At 43.4% G+C, this 22,378-nt stretch overlaps 1 protein-coding gene across 1 annotated transcript in view; it reads right to left on the bottom strand.

Moving 5' to 3' along the window:
• CHMP4B (charged multivesicular body protein 4B) overlaps positions 1-18,770 on the bottom strand; it is a 53,922-nt gene extending 35,152 nt beyond the window's left edge. The window contains exon 1 of the mRNA XM_047745612.1: positions 18,433-18,770. Coding sequence (XP_047601568.1) covers positions 18,433-18,622 — 190 coding nt within the window. The 5' untranslated portion in view covers positions 18,623-18,770. The remainder of the gene's footprint in view (positions 1-18,432) is intronic.
• Between the last annotated feature and the right edge of the window lie 3,608 nt (positions 18,771-22,378).

Genomic DNA, 22,378 nt, shown 5'->3' with positions numbered 1-22,378 from the left:
TTTTTATTTCCACAGACTGTGGAGATTTCTATCTTGAGTGTAAAGAGAGTTCATGATTTCAAGAAAAGCCCTGAATTTCAGGCCTGCTGTTCTTCCAAATCTCATGGTATAATACATCAACTGGTTCCCAACCTATGGGTTTTGAGTTCAGAGGGTTCACAGTTACCACTGCACAGCTCTCGGAAATGTGCCCACCCTGCACTGCCTGTGCGCTAAATGGTGAACATATCACACAATCACAAAAGCAACTGCCACTTGACCACCTACTACCATTCATGTGAGAAAGTCCTAGGATGGAGACACAGACAGTGGGTATATCATACTGATTGAAGGTAATTATGTATCTTCTCGATTAATGAGTACCAAAGTACAACTATGCATGACCATTCCTGATTTTTTTTTTTCTGGAATTAAAAAAGCATCCTCCTTCCTGAAGACTGAAAACCTCTGGGTTGGTGAATGAATCCAGAAAAGCATCCTCCAACCTGAAGACTAAAAAACTACATTGGTCAAAGAGTCCGGAGTAGGAGGGACTCAGATCTAGGTCCCAGTCCAAGCCGGACTTTCGGAAAGCAGAACTGGAAAGCCCTGAGCTATCTCTAGACCTTGGTGTCCTAAGGAAAACAACAAAAGGGTAGGATTAAAAGTACTCTAATGGGTCCTCTCAGCTCTACTCTTTAAAACAACTGACCCTTAGGCCAATCTCTGGAACCCTAGAGCTATACCTGTGTAGCCTGACCAGCCCTAGAGCAATGGTTCTCAATCCTAGGAGCTTCTGTCCCCCAGAGGACATTTAGCAGTGTTTGGAGACATATTTGGTTGTTACAGCTGGAGAGGGAATGCTATGGACATCTAGCAAGTAGAAGTCAAAGATGCAACTAAACATCCTGCAATGCACAGGACACCAGGATCACCAGCCCCCAAAGAATTCTCTGGTCCAGAATGTCAACAGTCCCAAGGGTGAGAAACACTGCTTTAAAGACCACTGAGAAACTGAGTTTATTGTGGTAAAAGAAATGGAAACCAATCTGGGAAATGCACAGTGCTAACGCTGTAGCAGACTGTGAATGAATGAATACAGTGAACAAAGGCTCTCAAACCATTCCAGACACATATCAACAGTCTCCTCTTTAGTTTTCCCTCTGGCATTAGTCCCACTGTGGATAACATAATCCAGTCATTCTGAGGACCCCCAACCTTGTCCTCCTCTTCAATCGGACCCACATTACTGACACACTGCCTTGCTAAAGCTGGCAAAGGAATCTGAAATTGAGCATTACTAACAGGGAGCCAGAACAATGTGCACGGTGTAGTAGGAAAGCACTAAACTTGGGTTCTAGCCTTGACTCAGTCCCTAGGGAAACCATTTAATTACTTTGAGTCCTAGTTTTTTCCTCTGCAAAAAGGGGTGAAAATCACAAGCTGCCCTACCTATCTTATAAAGCTTCTCCGACTTTCAAAACGAGATCCTGTTTGTGAAAGTGCTTTGGAAGCCATAAAATCCTATACAAATGTGAAATATTTCCCTGCAGAACAATTTGCACTGTACTTACATAGTGTAAAGAATAGTTAAAAAAAAAATTTATTTCCAATGACGGGATTTTGTCCATTGGTAAGTTATGAGCACTGAAGGCTATGGAGTCCTGGCCCTATAGGACACCAAAAATACCGAAACCCACTGTGACACAGTTAACCTTGGGATCCCCCAAGGCTTCTGGATTGGACCAGTGACTCATGTAGTCTGAATGTCAGCTTTCTCATCTCTAATGGGGATGTGGGTGTAATACCACTTAATGCATGGGCTGCTGAGAAAAAAACAAAAACTAAAACAAATATGATCAAATTTATAAAGTGTATGGCATTTCCCAAAGATAGGGAGAATGTTTTCATTTTCTGAGGATTTTTCTCCTGAAAAAATTTTTTTTTTACTTTGAAATAAAATTGTTTTTAGAATGATGAAAATAACTTAAGAAAAGGTATTTTTATACTGCTCTGCCCTTTACAACGCCAAAATTACCTCTAAGATCCAAATATGAGAAGGGCTCTCTGCAGCCACCAGTCCTACTGCCGTCTGCTAAAGGCAACAAACCGGACGGCCGCAGAAGGCTATCAGAGCCCATTACAACTCCACACGCAAATCTTTTAACTCCAGACTTGTTAAGCAATCTGCAACCATTCACTGACCCTGCACAAGATTCTAAAGGGAAAATGGTCTGGAGAAGTGAAAGCAACTGATCCACTTGATGGGAGAATTAAGAAACTCGCAATTATTTTAGTTTTAAATGTTACCCTTGTCAGTCAACGTTTCAAAGTCTAATGAACTCGGGACCGGGAGCTGGTCAAACTCCTCACCCTAATGTGGAGTCTTTCGATGGCCTTACTGAGTACCGACTCCTCTTCACACCTCTGCAGAGGACAGCAGCCAGGCCACACTCATGTCCAAGTATAATTTTTGCTTTTACAACTATCAGGTCTTTCAAAGATTATAAACAAGAAACTTACAGTTCCTGATTATGCAAACAGTAAATCACTCCTCAAATTTACTCCTACTTCCTTTTAAAGGAAGTAAGACAACTATAAAGCAAATTTGTAATAATTATCAGAATAAGCTGTACTTTAAATTTTTTTTAAATGATTTTATTTATTTATTTGAGAGAAAGAGAGAGAGCATGAGAGGGGAGAGAGATCAGCGGGAGAAGCAGACTCCCCGCCGAGCAGGGAGTCCGATGTGGGACTCGATCCCAGGACTCCAGGACCACGACCTGAGCCAAAAGCAGTTGCTCAACCAACTGAGCCACCCAGGCGCCCAGAATAAGCTGCACTTTAAATTTAGTATTCTAAAACTAATTCTTTTATGACTAAGCTAAGTTAAACATGTATCCATTCTTATGTCCCCACAAGGGATCCTGATCCAAAGTGCTTTTTAAAAGCACTGCATATATTTCCATGTTCCTGGGTTTTCTTTCTCAAAAAATTTTTCCTTTCTTCTTTTTTTTTCCTTAAAGATTTTATTTATTTGACAGAGAGAAAGAGCCAGAGCACACAAACAGGGGGAGCAGCAGAGGGAGAGGGAGAAGCAGACTCCCCGCTGAGCAGGGAGCCCAATGTGGGGCTTGATCCCAGGACCCTGGGATCATGACCTGAGCCGAACACCAATTGTTTAACCAACTGAGCCACACAGGCGCCCCTCAAAAACTTTTTCTATTAATTCACAGTTTCAAGCACTGATACATTTTGAGTTCCTTCCTCTCTTACAATCAATTATTCTCCAAAAAAACTATTTAATAAAATACAGATTAGATCAACACACACACAGAGACTGTTTCAGTTCCCTCCACTGCATATCCTGTATTCTGAATATGCTTCTAGAACAGATCACACTGTACCCTGATTATACCTGATTACTTGTCACTCAAGCTACACTGTAAGCATTCAGAGGCAATGACCTGTCTTCATCCGCACTTACCCAATAAACTGGGATAGTATCTGGCACACAGCTCAAGTCAATATATTCTTATCAACTGGGTTTGTGAATAAAGCAAAAGTTTCTAGCTACTTTCATCTTTTAAATTAAAGTATAACCAAACAATATTAGTTTCATGTGTAGAACATAGTGATTTAACATTTGTATACACTGTGACATTTACATACATTGCAAACTGATCACGATTAAGTCATTTCCAATCCACAATATTACTGACTGTATTCCTATGCTGTAGGTTATATCCCCAAGACTTACTTTATAACTAAATGTTCGTACTTCTTGATCCCCTAACAGATTTCACTGCCTTCCCCCAAACCTCTTCCCTCTGGCAACCAGCACTCTATTCTCCGTTATCTACAAGTCTGCGTTTTTTGCGGGTTTGTTTTTTATTTTTATTCCACTTATAAGTAAAATCATGAAGTATGTCTTTCTCTGTCTGACTTATTTCACTTAACATAATACCTTCAATGTTGGGGCGCCTGGGTGGCTCAGTGGATTAAGCTGTTGCCTTTGGCTCAGGTCATGATCCCAGACTCCTGGATCAAGTCCCTCATCAGGCTCCTTGCTCAGCAGGGAGCCTGCTTCTCTCTCTGACTCTGCCTGCCACTCTGCCTGCTTGTGTTCTCTCTCTCTCTCTCTCTCTCTCTGACAAATAAATAAATAAATGAATAATTTTTAAAACTCTTAAAAAAAATACCCTCAATGTTCATCCATGTTGTTATGAATGGCAAGATTTCATTCTTTTATTGGCTGAGTAGTATTCCACATGCATGCACACACACATGCCCCACATCTTCTTTAATCCATTCATCTATCGATGGATACTTAGGTTGTTTCCACATCTTGGCTATTTTAAATAATGCTGCATTAACACGGGGGTGCATATATCTTTTCAAATTAGTGTTTTTTTTTTTTTTTCATCAGATAGATACCCAGAAGTGGAATTGCTAGATGGGGCAGTTCTCTATTTAATTTTTTTTAAAAGATTTTATTATTTTACAGAGAGAGAGAGAGAGAGAGAGAACAAGCAGGGGAAATGGTAGGCAGAGGAAGCGGGAGAAGCAGGCGCCCTTCTGAGCAGGCAGCCGGATGCAGGACTCGATCCCAGGACCCTAGGATCAGGACCTGAGCCGAAGGCAGACACTGAATTAACTGAGCCACCCAGGTGCCTGCCCCCTCTATATTTAATTTTGTGATGAATTTCCATACTGTTTTCCAAAAGCGTTTTTACCAATTTACAGTCCCATCAATAGTACAGAGGGTTCCCTTTTTTTCACATCCTTACCAACAATTGTTATTTCTTATCTTTCTGATAAAAGCCATTATGATAGATATGAGGTAATATCTCACTGTGGGTTTTTTTTTTTTATGATTTTACTTACTTATTTTGGCAGAGAGAGACACAATGAGAGAGGGAACACAAGCAGGGGGAGTGGCAGAGGGAGAACCAGGCTTCCTGCTGAGCAGGGAGCCCGATACAGGGCTCGATCCCAGGACCCCGGGATCAAGACCCGAGCTGAAGGCAGAGAGACCTAACGAATAAGTCATCCAGGCTCCCCCTCACTGTGGTTTTGACCTGCATTTCCCTGATGATCAATGATGTTGAATCTTTTCATGTGCCTATTGCTACCTAGATATCTTCTTTGGAAAAATGTCTGTTCGGATCCTTTGCCCATCTTTTAATCAGATAGGTTTTTTTTTTAATTGTTAATGAGTTGTGTGAGTTCTTTATATATTTTGAATATTAACCCCTTAATAGATACATGATTTGTAAATATCTTCTCCCATTCAGTAGACTGCTTTTTCTTTTTGTTGATGGCTTCCTTCACTGTAAAGAAATATTTTAGTTTGATGTAGTCTCATTTGTTTACTTTTGCTTTTGTTGTTTTTGCCTTTGGAGTCAGAAACAAAAAAACATCACTAAAACCAATCTCAAGAGCTAACCAACTGTTTGCCCTTCCAGGAGTTTTATGGTTTCAAATCACATTCAAGTCCTTAATCCCATGAGTTAATTTTTTTTTTTTTAAGATTTTTTATTTATTTATTTGACAGACAGAGATCATAGGTAGGCAAAGAAGCAGGCAGAGAAAGAGGAGGAAGCAGGTTCCCCACCGAGCAGGGAGCCCGATGCGGGGCTCGATCCCAGAACCCTGGGATCATGACTTGAGACGAAGGCAGAGGCTTTAACCCACTGAGCCACCCAGGCACCGCCCCCCCATGAGTTAATTTTTTATACAGTGTAAATGGTGCAATTTCATTCTTTTGCATGTAGCTGTCCAGTTTTCCCAACACTATTTATTGAAGACACTGTCCTTTCTCCATTGTATATTTTTGCCTCTTTGGTCATAAATTAATTGACCATTTACACATGGATTTATTTTTGGGCTCTCTATTCTATTCCATTGATCTATGTGTCTGTTTTTATGCCAATACCACACCGTTTTCATCACTATAGCTTTTTTTTTTTTTTTTTTAAAGATTTTATTTATTTATTTGAGAGAGAGGCAGTGAGAGAGAGCATGAGCGAGGAGAAGGTCAGAGGGAGAAGCAGACTCCCCATGGAGCTGGGAGCCCGATGTGGGACTCGATCCTGGGACTCCGGGACCATGACCTGAGCCGAAGGCAGTCGTCCAACCAACTGAGCCACCCAGGCGTCCCTCATCACTATAGCTTTGTAGTATAGTTTGAAATCAGGAAGTATGATGCCTCTGGCTTTGTTCTTTCTCAAGATTGCTCTGGTTATTCGGGTCTTTGTGGTCCACATAATTCTATATTTGCTCTAGTTCTGTGAAAAATGCCATTGCATTGGGTCTGTAGATTGTTTTGGGTAGTATGGACAGTTTACACAATATTAATTCTTCTAATCCATGAGCAGGAGTATCCTCCTATTTATTCGTCATCTTCTTCAATATCTGTCATCCATATCTTACAGTCTTCAGTGTACAGGTCTTTCACCTTCTTAGTTAAATCTATTCCTAGGTATTTTATTCTTTTTTCTTTTTAAGATTTATTTACTTATTTTATTTTTATTTATTTATTTACTTTTAAAGATTTTATTTATTTATTTGACAGAGAGAGATCACAAGCAGACAGAGAGGCAGGCAGAGAGAGAGGAGGAAGCAGGCTCCCTGCTCCCTGCTGAGCAGAGAGCCCGATAAGGGGCTCGATCCCAGGACCCTGGGATCATGACCTGAGCCGAAGGCAGAGGCTTTAACCCACTGAGCCACCCAGCTGCCCCTATTTACTTATTTTAAGTAAGGGAGGGGGAGCATAATCAGGAGAGGGAAGGGGAGAGGGAGAGAATCTCAAGCAGACTCCTCACTGAGCACTGAGTACAGAGCCCAATGTGGCGCTTGACCTCAGGACCCTGAGATCATGACCTGAGCTGAAACCAAGAGTCACTCAACCAACTGAGCCACCCAGGTGCCCCTGGCTCCTTTCAGTTTATTGTACAAAGGAGTTACACTAGTCCAAGTTAAAAGCAGACCCCAAGTAGTTACCTTATACAAGCTATGAGGTTTTTAAATTTGTGATAAGGGAAAGAAGGGAAATTCTACTCATTGCACAGAAATCCGCACTTAAGCCTCAGTGAGCCAGAAGCCCTTAAAACTCATGACCCTTTAGCTGGTCATGTTTATCTAGTCCAACCTCTACGAGGAAGTAACTGGCATATATTCTTGCACTGGTCACCCTGTAGGTGAATTACTTCTTCATATTCTGGATGTTCAACTACAGTAGCATTGCAGGCAAATTTCTTCTTAAACACATTCACTAGTTTTTATTGTAACATCTGCAACCCCTTGGACAGGAGTAAGGGTCTTCCTGCTATTTCTCGGTTCAATTTTTTTTTTTTTAAGATTTTATTTATTTGAGAGAGAGAGAGCAGGAGCAAAGGGGAGGGAAAAGCAGACTTCCCGCTGAGCAGGAGCCCAATTTAGGGCTCAGTCCCAGCACCTGAGATCCAGAACTGAGCTAAAGGCAGACACTTAACCACCCAGGCGTCCCTCTGTAGAATTCTTATATATATAATCCTCAGTGCCAGCAGGAAGCAGAACATCACCCTTACATGCATCAGCAAAAGAGTCACAAGAGTGGAGATTCTGGAGAGGGGAAATTTGATATGATTCCTTTTCTTCAGTGGAAAAGGCCTGCGGGGGGGGGGGGGGTGTCCCGGGGGGGGGGGTAGAGCAGGATGGCTCAAGGGAGAGGCTGCTAAGTCCTCAGTGGTGGCTCAATGACGGGCTATTTTATTCTTCCTGATGCATCTGTTAAGTGGGACTGCTTTCTTGTTTTCTCTTTCTGATAGTTCCTTATGAGTGAATAGAAATGCAACAGATTTTTGTATGCTAATTTTATATCGCAGAGCTTTACTAAATTCATTTACTAGCTCTTGAGAGTTTTTTGGTGGGAGTCTTTGATGTTTTCTATATATAGTATCATGTCATCTGCAAATAGTGACAGTTTTACCTCTTCCTTTCCAATCTGGATTACTTCTAGCTACCTTCTTTTATTTATTTACTTATTTTTATTATTAACATATAACATATTACTTGTTTCAGAGGTACAGGTCTGTGAGTCATCAGTCTTACCCAATACATACCACTGACCACAACACATGCCTTCCCCAATATCCACCAGCCAGTCACCCCATCCCCCCACTAGCCATCTTCTTTTAAAATGGACCATCTGAACACAGAGCCTACTTGGGATTCTCTCTCCTCTCCTTCTGTTCCTACTCCACCCATCCCCCCCCCAAACAAATAAGATAAAATGGACCAACTGAAGTGAAATGCGAATGTTTACCTACGTAGCACTACCATCAAAAAGATCTGGGATCTCAACATCAAGGTCCCTAAACAGTACAAAATATTCAAATCCATTTCAAAAGCCTTAGTTCCCTTTTCTCAAATATACTACTCTGTACTCAGCACAGCTAGATGAAACAGAGGTTCTTCTGCAGCTTCTGGTTGTAACTCTAGATGTGGTGTCATATACCAAAATGATGTCATACACCAAACATGAGTGTCTATATCCAACCTCCACCCCACTCTACCCACCCCACTCCACCCTGGAGCTGCCTACTCCTTTAAGGACTAACACAAAAGATCACACTGTCATCTCAACCCAAACTGGAGAACTGCTCCCTTCTTCCAATCTCCAGCACGGTCCATTCAGGGTGCTCCTGTGGGTGGCACTTACAGCCAATTTTGCACTTTAATTATTCCTGTCCTAGGTTTATCCACCCTACCAAGAGTAGGGGCCTTCTGAGAGCAGGATCATTTGACGGGCCCTACACTTGGAAAAGGAAACACTGGGTGAAAGTCTGAACTTCTACTTTGGGACTTGCAGAATCTCTAGCTCTGAGCAACTCAACTGCCCTGATTGTTTAATGGGAAGAAACTTTCCTCAGCAGGTTGTTCCAAGTCCCAGGCCTAACACCGTGAGAAATACAGTGCTTGATTCACTATCTCCCCAAATCCAGAGAAATGTCATTTTATGGAATTGAACGGGGCCAATTGATGATGGAATTCCCTGCCCTGATCCTCTGCCATCATTTCTACTTCATCATCCCATATAACTCCCCTTCAGAAGGTCTCAGACCTGTTTAACTGTAGGATCCACTGGGCCAAGCTGTGTCTTTTTCACTGCCTGAAAATCCACATGGCATCTCACATGGCTCCTAACACAGAACAGGCTCTCAGAGAACATCTGTCCCTCCTAATACAGAAAATTGGTGGGTCAGAACACTGCCGATGCCATATAAACAGAACAGGAAACAGTCACAAAGCCACTGAGCCAGAAAGAAATCAGAACGCACTGAAAAATCATTTAGGATTTAAAAAAAAAAAAGACTTCAAAAAATTCATTTCCTAGCCACGCCCAGGCCCCAGATGGAGTTAATCCCTCTTCTTCGGGCACTCCACACAAGCCTCACTGGGTAGAAATTCTTTCTTTACCGACTGACTGGTCCCCCAACTAGGGAGTAGTGCTTACTAAGGATGGGAATTGCCCCTAACTTACCACCAGGGTTGCCAGTACCTAACAATCGATGGGTCCTCGTGACTGACAGCTTGACTGAATACGTGTCAATTACCCAGATGACTGACTTCTTTCATGAAGAAGGCCATTACCCCATCAGCAGGACAAGCGCTTCACATTTTTCAAAGGAAGGGGAGGCAGATTCTACTGAACCACTGTGTTCTGTGACCTCACTGGGTTTGGAGCTAGCTGAAGGTATCTGAAAATAGATCCGAGCTGGGTAAGAGTTCAATCTCTGAGCAGCCCAAGAAGTGAGCAAACTGACCAAGGAGACAGCATCCCTGAATGTCTCCTTGTGAGGAATGAATACTGACTGGCACGGGCATATGAAAATGCCCACTATTCTCATTTAATCTCCACAGTAACTACAAAAAGGTGTCTCTCAAACTTTCATATACATACAAACTACCTAAGGATCTCATAAATATGCAGGTTCTGTTTCTGTAGGGCTGGTAGGGCCTGATCATCTGTATTTCTAACACTTTCCCAAATGTTTCCATAGACTGCACTTTGAGTAGCAAAGTTGTCAAGTAAATACTATGTACTGTTTTTGCAGCTAAAGAAGCTGCTGCTCAGAGATACGAGGAGGCTTGCTGCAGATCACAAAGCTGGCAAGCAGCAGAGGTGGAATAAGAGTGCAGGTCTTCTGACCCTAAGCCCATCACCATTTCTAATATGCCACACAATTAACCTTATGACCTACACAGCTATGACCACAAAGGTGTATAGTTTTCCTGCATTCCTCAAACAAGCCCTCCAGCCAGCTCTGTCCTGTATGGAAGAGGGAGGAGGTAGCTCTAGAAATATCAGCTGTGGGACAATCAAGCCAGCCAGGTGCTTTTGTTAAGAACTTAAATCACTTGAACCTTCAACTAAGGCTTCTTAAGGGCCAAACTTTACTAGTAGTTACCAGATGCTCATTCCTTTATTAATGAAGGGCCGGTGGAAAGCAAAATATGCGTAAAAAACAAAAAGACAATTAAAAAAACCCACCAACAGTCTCAGTGATATGGGAATTATCAGGGCCATTCAGTACATAGAACCAAATTAATTCCTAGACAAATGGCTAGCCTGCATTTTCTGGGCTATGCTGCTCAGACCTTGGCTGGAATATTCAGAGATTCAGCTCCGCCCACTCCACAACTTACAGGCATCCCTGATAAAAAGGAGCGCATTCAAGGGAGGGTAACACGGAAAGAACAGAAATGCCCGGCAACAAACAGTCAAGAACAGAGAGCTGTCCTAGAGAAATGCAGGCTTGAAACATTAAGCACCATCTTCCCTGATGTCTTGTTGAAGGAGGATTAGACCTGTTCTCTTTGGCCCCGAAAGACAGCATTAGCAGTTAGCTTTCCCAATGGAAGAAACACCATTCACAATCCTCTCCTGTCAGAGCCAGGATCTGCACCCAAGCCTTCCAATTCCAGGTCCCACACTCTTTCCACTACCCCAAACTGCTTCCCTACCGAGCTACTACCACCTCAAGCTGTTGGAAGTAGGCACTACAGGAAGAAAGATCTCCATTCCAAAGAAAAGAGGGGATTTTATAGTCAGAGCTACCCAAAGACAGACGATGCTGTAGTATGGGAGGATAGAGCACCTAATACAAATCCTGTCAGCAAAGAGGTTCAATCAGAGGTTAATCGCTTGGCAGGAATACTGCAAAGGGAATTTGGGCATTGGATGGGTGGCTGGGTGAAATGAACCTGCCAACCCTCAGAGATGAATTAATCTATTCCTGCTGTATTTTCCTCTAATACTTCATTTGTACCTTTACCATGGTTTGCCTTTTATTAGTTACTTGTACATGTATGAGTCTTCCCCCACTGAACTGGGAGCCCCGGTAGGAAGAAAACGGTCTCATCCGTCTTTATATCCCCTATTGTGCCTAAGACTACACCTGGGAAATCAGGGACACATTTACATCTCTCCTATGCTCAAGCACTCTGCTGGGCACTTTACATATATCAACTTACTCCATATCCTCACAAGAACCCTAAGAAGTATTATTTTTCCCTTTTTATAGATGGGGACACTAAGACTCAGAGAAGTTGAGTAACTGCCGAGGTACTGGCAGTGAGTAGTTGAGTCAGCGTTCAAACCCAGAAATCTTTTGCCTAAATCATCACACTGCTCTCCTCCTAGAATGAACTAAAGAAACATCCACTGGCTTGAGCCAAACTCCTTAAATATTCAACCAGGTCTGTTTTTATTTCCTGTTGCTAAGTTCAAATTTTCCTTCTAAATATAATCATCTATGGGGCACCTGGATGGCTCAGTGGGTTAAAGCCTCTGCCTCCAGCTCGGGTCATGATCTCAGGGTCCTGAGATGGAGCCCCACATCGGGCTGTCTGCTCAGTGGGGAGCCTGCTTCCCTTCCTCTCTCTCTCTCTGCCTGCTTCTCTGCGTACTTGTGATCTCTGTCAAACAAATAAATAAAATCTTTAAAAAATAATAATAATAATAAATATAATCATCTATCCTCAAAATGACCAATCTAAAGTTGTGGTTGTTTTTGAATATCCTCTCTCATTCTTTTAAAGAAAATGGCACAGCACAAAACAATTCTGGGTAAGAGAACCAAGTTTTCATAAACCTTTACTATCCAAAGGAATTCCTCAAGACCCCCATAGTTTTTCTTCTTCCAGTTGGCCCTGGCTCCACCTCAGGATTCGAGACCACCGAAAACGAATCAGGTCCTGGCTTTCTGCCTCAGGGATACACGGTTCGCACAGGGACGCAGGGCTTGCACACATCTTCACAGGCTGTTTTCCAAGATCTTGCTCTTTGCACACAAACCCAAACAGGGACAACACTAAATTTCCCTGAGCAAAATAATCCAGGCTCAAAGGTCCTCACATTTAGCTCAACTTCCAAACAAAATCTATCTTGAACTGCAAACCACATTATAAACCTACTGGCAGGCACTTAAAAATATTTAATCTCCCTGCCAAATGGGGCAAAAAAGATTTTGCCGTTTGAATCAAAGGCACCAGCATGTTTGGACAGACAACACATGAGGCCTCCCTGACACTCCATCTGTCTTAAAAAGTAAACCAAACCCAATCTGGCCAACCATTTCTTTAAACAAGAAACTTAAGCATCACCCAGGGAAATTCCCACTGTTCAGTTCCCTGGATGGGTTCTGGGTTTTCTGTCCCAGGGCCTCTGGAAGAGGAGATCCTGCTGACACATGCACCATTAAGACGCTATACTTTTCTTTCTTTCTTTTCTTTTAAGATTTTATTTATTTGAGGGGCACATGGGTGGCTCAGTTGGTTAAGCCTCTGCCTTTGGCTCAGGTCATGATCTCAGGGTCCTAGGATCGAGCCCCGCATTGGGCTCTCTGCTCAGTGGGGAGCATGCTTCCCTCCTCTCTCTGCCTGCCTTCCTGCCTACTTGTGATCTCCATCAAATAAATACATAAATAATCTTAAAAAAAAAAAGATTTTATTTATTTGAGAGAGATAGAGCGAGCCCAGTGGGCACCCGCTTGAGCATGAGCAGGGGGAGGGGCAGACTCCCCGCTGAGCAGGGAGCCTGATGCAATGAGGGCTCAATCCCAGGATCCCAGGACCTGAGCCCAACGCAAATGCTTAACCGACTGAGCCACCCAGATGCCCCAAGACGCTGTACTTTTCAACCTGATACCTTGAGTCTAGAGAACCAAAAGGACACACTCACTATAAATGTTAACTTACTAAATTAAGGTGTCTTCCCACCTGCTAACATTTCAAAGCAATTTTATTAAACATGAGAGAGCCACCCCGGCTCCAGCAATGAACAGGACTTAACGAAGATGTATTTCCTGTGAGCACACAGCCTCTTAGCATCCATCAGACATTTTCCACTGAACCTAAATTAACCTGCAAATGAACTGATTTGCATCCATTAATCCAAGAGAAATTTATCAGTATGGGGTGTTTGGGATACCCAGTCTCATACCCATTTCCTAATCTCATACTGTTCTCTCATTAAACTAAATTATAACCCCTTCTCCAAACTGTTTTCGTCTTTATCAAAACAGGAAAAAAGGGAAATCTGAATCACTTATGGTAGATATTTCATAAACTGTTACAACACCTCTCTCTCTTTTTTTAAGATTTTATTTATTTATTTATTTGACAGTGAGAGACACAGAGAGAAAGGGAACACAAACAGGGGGATTGGGAGAGGAAGAAGCAGGCTTTCCGCGGAGCAGGGAGCCAGATGTGGGGCTCAACCCCAGAACCCTGGGCTCATGACCTGAACCGAAGGCAAACGCTTAACAACTGAGCCACCCAGGCGCCCCAAGTTGTTACAACACCTTAAGAAGAAAAAAATCTTTGATATTTGACCATCTTTCTTGGGAGAAAACTAACAAGTCACTGTAGAAAGATATCAAAAAAGACCTAAGTTTGAGTGATTTTTCTCAGTTCACCTAGACTGGTTTTCATCCAGTTCTCAGTGAAAGAACTTTTCCATTTTGACAATCAAACCAAAGAAATCTGAGCAGGAATAACTTTATCAGAAAAGGAAAGTATACTTCCATATCCACAGTGTGTCACACTCTTTCATATATTCTCTTAGTTAATCCTCACCGTGGTAATGTGAGATAAATATTATTTCTACTTTATAGAAAAGGAAAGTGTTGACATTTAAGTCCTTGAATGGAAGGGACCATGTTTGGTTTCTCTTTATTTCCAGCACTGAGCATGGGGCCTGGGACACAGCTCAAGAGTCTGCTACATGCTTAAGAATGAATACATGACTAAAGGAAAAGAAAAGAAATTTGGAAAAAATATGCAATCCAAATTTTGCTCCAGGACCCCCTAACTAAAACCACTTCCTAGAACACACTTGCATACTGCAAATAATCTACTTGAGCTTCAGAGATTTGTTTCAAAGGACACTTTATCATCTTTCCAATGTATACACCACAAGGGCACGGCATGGCAGGGCAAGGGGCAGGGTGTGGTCCTATCTCATTTCTTTCCCCCCTACTCAGCACCACACCTTGCACAAGTGGGTGTTTAATGAGCTAGGTGATGACAAAGGTAATAACTGATGCCTTCGGCCATCACGGAAGTACACAGAACACACGATGCCCATAGCCACCAGAAGAACTGGTCTCTGAGCCAAGTTACATCCTCTCTTGGGCCTCATTTTTTTTCTCTGTACAATGGGAATAACAAAATACACTCAGAAAATGGTTTCCATTCATTTAATAAATACTTACCAAACCTTAACCATATGTCAGCCACTATGCTAGGGGACACAGTGGTGAACATAACCATCACATCCTGCCCGGAGGCGCTCAGTTTCAGTGGATGCCGGGAGACTCGTGAAAAAAGTTTTACAAATCTCAAAGGACTACTACACAATTATGAAGTCCTGCTCCTCCTCTGTGTTTCTCAACTTGGTTAATGACATCACCATCCACTCAGCTGTCCAACTTGGGAATTGTCCTCAACTCCTCCCTCCTTCATTCTACCCACAATTCCCATAAATCTTCTTTTGATTTCTTTTGATTCTCCTTCAGAGAAGTCTGACATGTATTAACTTCTCCTCTAGTTTTCCATGCTTCTACTCTAGGCCTTTTGTTCGCACCTGAATGATTACAAGTCTCCTTATAATAACGATAATGGCAAGCATTTACTGATCACTTACCATATGGCAAGCACTGTGCTAAGAGCTCCCCATACATAACACAATTTAACCCAATAAGGTAGATACTAACTAGTACCCCTATTCATGGAGGAGGAATACGAAGTGCAGTAACCAGCTCAAGGCACCAGCTAGTAAGTGATAAATCTATGGCTCAATTCATGTCTATGAGATTCTACCCATACATCTTACTGGATTCTTGCCTCCAGCCCCTTCCTGATTGGTCTATACTCCTTACTTTTTTGCTGTTGCTGGTGTGCTCTTTGGAAATCCAAGCTGATCTGTCTCTTCTGCTTTAGGACAGCCACTGGCTCCTCAGCATCTCCAGCCTGAGGCCTGAGGCTACTGTTCACTCAGTAATACTACTTCTCCGCTGTCTCACCCCATGAACACTCTCACTGCTCCCCAAACTTTCTGCTGACCCATCTCACACCTCCCTCCTCTGTAAAGCCTCCTTTGCCCTTTCCCTTCCAGACAGGAACCCCCTCCTATGCAACCTCAGACCCATGTACACATATTTCAGCACTAACTGGTATGTTCCCCTCCCCCGCCCTTCTCCTCCTACTTCTTTTCCTCCTCCTCTCTCTCCCTCTCTCTCTTTCACACACATACACACAAAAACTACAACAAAAACACACCCACTATCAATCCTGAGTTCCTGGAAGGCGCACAGTGTATTTTCATCTGATTCTCCAGATCCTGCCACAATAGCAAGTCAATAAGTGACTAAATGAATGGTATGTGGTGGTGTTTATACCTCACACCTTTATCCCAATAAGCAGATAAGACCTTTCCCCCAGAAGATGCTAAAAAGAAGGGCAAGATGTTCCTGTCCTCTCAGGCAAACTCAAGAAGATGGGCTGCTTTCAGCAAAACTATTACAACTAAGATTGGTCATCCACCGTTTGCTGGTACTCTCTCTCCAAACCTCTTGAAAGCAAATCCAATCACCTCTAAAACTGCAAAAACTAAACCAGCTCCAGACCAAAAGTCCTCAGAAGAATTGCCCTCTCAGATGGGAGATGAGGTAAAGGGATACCCTGCTCCCCCAGCACCCTGCAATGGGCAAAGCATTCCAAAATGCAGACTGATAAAAAAACAATGACTCTAATGAACAATAAAGGATCCTGACGAGGGAGAGTCATCCAAGAAAAAAAGCTAGAGGCGCAAAATCTAAAACCTACCCTCTATCTCCAGGGCTATCTATAACTGGAGTCTAGGCCACAAATGGATAACAGCAACCACCTCATGTCTCCTTGCTCCCACTCTCATCCCACACCTGTCTACTTTCCAAAGAGCAGCCAGATGGTGTTTTTAAAACTCTACCAATGCGAAGGACACACTCCTGGGTAACACCCTCCAACATCTTTCTATCCACTTGAAATAAAATCCAAACTCTACCAGGAAGTCCAAGGTCCACTCCCCACCCTCCTATTTCATACCATTTTCCCTTCCAATTGCTACATTCTAGATATAGAGGTCTTCTGTTTCTTAAAACAGGCCAACCTCCAGGCCTTTTCCTATGCATGGAAGGCTCCTCCTCTAGCTTTTTATGGAGCTGGTTCCTTCTGAAGGCTCAGCTCAAACTTGACTTTTAAAAGAGGCCTTTTCTGGGGCGCCTGGGTGGTTCAGTGGGTTAAGCCTCTGCCTTCGGCTCAGGTCATAGTCTCGGGGTCCTGGGATCAAGCCCCGAGTTGGGCTCTCTGCTCGGCAGGAGCCTGCTTCCCCCTCTCTTTCTGCCTGACTCTATGCCTACTTGTAATCTCTCTCTCTTTGTCAAATAAATAAATAAAATCTTCCAAAAAAAAGAGACATTTCTTGACCACTCTATCTACAGGGACACCCCTTTGCCCACTTCATCAGTCCCCATCACATCATCTTCTTAAGCACTCACCACCACTAGACAATATTTTCTTCATTTACTTTCCTGTTTCGATCATCTCTCTCATAAGGGTGGAAGCTACACTTTGTTCATCCTGTCAATACGCAGCAAGCACTCAAAAAAAAAAAAAAATTTCCAGAGTATTTGCTGACTATCAGCAAAAAAGCATCCTCAGGATGGGCTATTTTGTTCTTCTGTTAGAAGGAAGAAAACATCTACTTAGCCTCTAGGAGGTCCTGGGCACTGTAAATGCAAGATCTTCCTTTTAAAGAGGTAAAATAACCAGCTCAAGGTCACGTGGCTAATGACTAGCTGTCTTCTAAATTAAATGCTTAGGTCTGTGCAGTTCCTCAACCCCTCTCACCTTTGCCTCCCTCCGTGGGGGCAGGCACTGTCACTCTACGGTTCCCTCTCATACCGCCATAACACCAAGAAGATCAAATACTTCTAAAGTGCTCTACAGTTATTAAAGCATTGTCACATTCACCTTAAGAAGTCTACAAAGCATACAGAAAGCCATACAGCAACAGAAAGTATATTAAGCATGCCCCAAGGTTCACTATTCCCACCCTAACCCCCAGGAGTGGGGACTGGGAAGGAGTCACTGACAATGGAGGAATAGAGTCCCTATTTCTGGTTCAGAGGGAGTGGAAGCCGTGAGTCACCCGTGAAGGCTTATGCTACCAGAAACTCTTGATAAGACCTGGCTATGAGGCAACAAGCAGTGAATCACGGATCTGGAAGGCACTGGCTGATGGACGAGGGGAAAAGGAGGCCTCAAAGGGCTAGCAACTTGTTCAAGTTCGCTCAGCAGGAAAGCAGACCGAACCAGGGTTCTCCTCTCCCCCAGTCCTCTTTTCTCTCCCATCAAGGAGGCTTTCCAAGGAGAATTCTGAGTCAGGGGGATGGGGAGAGGGCAGGGGCAGCTCATGGACTCCAGAGGGGTCAGGAGAAGGCAGGGGTAGGACAAGAAAGGACACATGAGTTAGGATGGGGGACAGAAATGAGCCAATGAGAAAAAGACGGCAGTTTCGCGAAGGTGGGTGAAGGCAGGCCTGAGAGGAGAAGGTGGAAGAGGACGGATTACAGGGAGAACCGAGGGAAGTGCAGTGAAACCAGGGTCTGAAGGGGCCTGGCAGGGAGGGGAGAGCCTGAGGGGCAAAGGCAGGAATGAGAGTCTGATGGTGGAGGAGATCCAAGGCCCCAAGAGACACTCAAGGGAGCCAGACGGGAGGTGTCCGGAAAGGCCTAGAGGGGAGTGGGACCGGGGAGAGTTCTAGGGTCCGGGCAGACCCTGGGGCGTGTCTGATGAAGGTGGAGTCCGGGCCCGGGGAGCCTTAGGGGTGCCTGAGGGGAGTCCGAGGGGACCGGGCCGACTCACCGCGCTTGTTTTTGGTGCCGTGCTTCTTGGCGGCGGTCAGCTCCTGCTCGATCTTAGTTTCCAGAAATTCCTGCTTCTTACTTAGCATCTCCTCCGTGTCCCGCAGCCGCTGGATGGCATCCTGAGGGGTCGGACCGCCCTTGCCGGCCTTACCCCCTCCTGCCCCGAACAGTTTTCCGAACACCGACATGGTGGCTGCTTGCCGCGCCGGCCTGCGCCGCCCGCTCCGGCTCGGCTCGGCTCGGCTCCAGCGCCCGCTCCCGGCCCGCCGCTCCCTACCGCCACAGGCCTCTCCGCCGCCTCCGCCCCGCAGCTGGGCCCAGCCGCGCCACCTCCCACAGGCCCCCACGCCCGGCCCGGCCGGCGTCAGAGCAAGACGCCGCTGACTACAACTCCCAATGGGCAACGCGCCGGCCGTGCCTCAAATCTAAAGGAAGGAGCCGCATTGCACGCCGGGAGTCTATAGTCTTCCGGCTTGAGGAGCTCGTCGGCGCGCCTTTTTGGCCTAGCTAGAGTCAAAGGGCGAGATGGCATGCTGGGAAATGTAGTCTCCTTGGAACCCGTTCTGTAGAGGTAGGACAGGCAGAGTAACAACAGTATTCTTAAAAACATTAACAAGCGTTATGTACATTATGTGATCCAGGTACTATACAAAGTGCTTTACGTGCATTATCCCGTTTAATTCTCACAAGCCTATGAATCTATAAGCCTATAATACTGTTCCTATTTTGTAGTGAGTAACCAAGACTCAAAGTGACTCAAACCAAGACTCAAACTGAGTGACTGGCTAGCTTAATTGACTAGCCCTTAATTGTCTTTGCCTATTTTGTACGCTCTACCTAGAAGGCCTTTCTACTCTTTATTCGGCTAACAGGTTCTTCAAAACCTAGTAGAAGCTAACAGCCTTGGCACTGGAGTTAGACTGCAAGGGTTACACTTACTTGGCCAAGTTAATTCCCCTACTCTGTGTGCCTCCCTGGAGATGATAATAACAAGATCACCTCCAATAACAAGATTACCTGTGAGACAGGTAATGTAAAGTGCTTATTGAGCATGGCCTAGCACTGTTGGTGCTCAAAAATTTATTCCGTATTCTTGGTCATCATTATACACACTAGTAATTAAACCAGGAGGAGACCCAAAACTTCCAAAGTGGTAGAAGCATTAAAGATTTTTTTGCCCCTGCATTTTACAGACCACTGTAGTGGTGAGGCCACAATTTATTTTTTTCCCTTGTCCTTTGCTGTCAAGAATCACTCCTCCATCCATTAACAGTGAGGCAGCATCTAATAGCCAATACTTGGCTCAAGCCCATCATTTTAATTTGCTGCTTCCAGTTTTTTATTTGGAAGCCTTGTTACTTGTCACTTAGACTTGTATGAAAGCAAAGAGTAAACCAGTTCTGAGTGAGGGTGCGAAGTTCTCTCCAATGAAGAAAATCATAGCTTCTCAAAGTCCTTTTTTATTCCTTCCTGGACCTTCCAAATATGTGAAGTTGCTTGGGAGCAGTTTCAAACAAATGAGAGCTTGACTGAATTTTTTTTTAATTCTATCACATACAAGTCTTCTCTCCTTCTCAGACTATGATATACATGTAGATAAAAACATGCCTCAGATGTTGTTGTTCTTATTGTAATCAACAACAATCCCAGCCTGCATCTACAAGGAACCATTCCCAGAGGATGAGAGAGTTTATCTCACCCAACTTTCTGGGTTGGAAGAAATTTTTCAAATGTGAGAGACATGCCAGAACTGTCAAGATCCACAGCATCATAAAATGTGAAACTGTTTTGTCATTGAGGTATTGCAATGTTCTTATAAAAATTAAAAATATAAATAAGGAGGCTTCAATCAAGCCACCTCATGGGTACAGCAACTCCTCCACATCTAAGCAATCCACTCCTCCCCTCTTCTCAAGTCATGCTATAATCAGACATACAGGTAGAAAAGACTTGCTGGGTTTGAGCCATGACTCAAAGAATATATGAACAGGAGACACTAGAGGCCTTACCATCACCAGTCTTATATTGCTGTGGCATCAACTGAGGATGACAGCAGGACCCCTCATGTCATTACATTGCAAGCCGAAAAAAACATCTTAGGGATATGATAACAGAACATTTAGATTTAAACTTGAATACCAACCCCAGGTAATTTGTATAGGCTACTCAGAATCCTGGATTAAGAAGAATTTTAAGGCTGCATCAGGACTCCCTGAAAGAACGTGCTGAGATCTATTTGTGATGTCTGTCTGGAGTGTGGGATAGGAAGTGGTGATAAAAGGGCAAGATGGTTGTGATCCCAGCTGAGAATTCAACTGCCTTGGCAGAAATTCATATAGTGGGCTGATTCCACGCAGGAGAACCCTGAGTTTCCCTGGACGTCATTTTTCTGGTCTGCTGGGCAAATGCACAGCCTTTTCAAGCCATGACTGACTAGCATTAAAAATTGTGTGAAAGGAATGACCTATCATTACATGCAACAACTTGGAAGATTTGCAGATATTATGCTGAGTGAAAGAAATCAAACACAAGCCTGTATAATTCCATTTATATAGAGTTCGACAACAGGCAAAACTAATCTACGGTTATAGGTGTTAGAATAGTGGTTATCAGGGTACCTGGCTGGCTCAGTCAGCAAAACATGTGACTCTTAATCTCGGGGTTGTGAGTTTAAGCCCCAAATTGGGTATAGAGATGACTCCAATAAATAAACATTAAAAAAAGAATAGTGGTGATCTTCAGGGGTGGTACAGACCAAGCAGAATGATCTTTATGGGGTGCTGGACAGGTTCTATATCAAGATCTAGTGGTATTCATGTGGATGTGTGCAAATTTACCTGTCTTCATAATTAAGATCACTCCCCTTTACAACTTCATGTACTTTGCTAAATAAATATTACATTGCAATTTTTAAAACTTCTCTGGTAAAAACAGCAACAAAAGCAGACAGTTTTTATTTATTTGCAAAGTACTTTTGCACACAAAATCTCATCTCCAACCATCAAAGCCCTAAGAAATAAGCATTACTATACCATCTTCATCTTACTGTTGAAGAAACTGAGGTCCAGACAATAGAAATTGCCCAAGGTCGCATGGTTAAAGACGTTCAACCATATATTTATTTGTAAGCTTCCTCAAAAATGTCGTCAAGAAAAGCTAAGTTAGGGCACTTGGGGTGGCTTAGTTGGTTAAGCATCTGTCTTCGGCTCAGGTCATGATCCTGGAGTCCCAGGATGAGCTTTGTTTGGGGCTCCCTGCTCAGGGCTCCTCTCCCTTTGCCTCTCCCCCTGCTCCTTCTCTCTCTCTGGCTTTCTTACTTTCTCTCTCTCAAATAAATAAATAAAATCTTTAAAATTAAAAAAGAAAAGCTGAGTTAGTAAAACTTATAATAGGTTTCAAATTATGAATAATAAAAATTCCTATGAAACTTGGTCTCATGTAATTATGTCAAATCAAATAGAGGATTTGCTGATTTTTAACTGTAAAAAAACAAGTATATCCAATACTCCTTCCTGATAAAAACGTTCAACAAAGTAGGAATAGAAAAGAACTGCTCAATCTGATATAGAAGATTTATGAAAAAACCCACAGCTAACATCTCACTTTATGGTGAAAGACTGAGCTTTCCCTCTCAAATCAGGAACAAACAAAGATGACTGCTCTCATCACTATTTGACCTTGTACTGGAGATTCTAGCCAGGGCAATTAAGTGAAAAAGAGAAATAAAAGGCATCCAGATCAAAAAAGGAGTAAAACTATTGGGGCACCTGGGTGGCTCAGTGGGTTAAAGCTTCTGCCTTCAGCTCAGGTCATGATCCCAGGGTCCTGGGATTGAGCCCCCACATTGGGCTCTCTGCTCAGCAGAGAGCCTGCTTCCTCCTCTCTCTCTCTGCCTGCCTCTCTGTCTACTTGTGATCTCTATCTGTCAAATAAATAAATAAAAT

Source organism: Lutra lutra, chromosome 9, assembly GCF_902655055.1.
Source record: "Lutra lutra chromosome 9, mLutLut1.2, whole genome shotgun sequence".
In the NCBI taxonomy this organism is placed as follows: Eukaryota; Metazoa; Chordata; class Mammalia; order Carnivora; family Mustelidae; genus Lutra; species Lutra lutra.
Note: the sequence above shows the minus strand (reverse complement) of the source record. Positions and strands in the feature narration are given on the sequence as shown.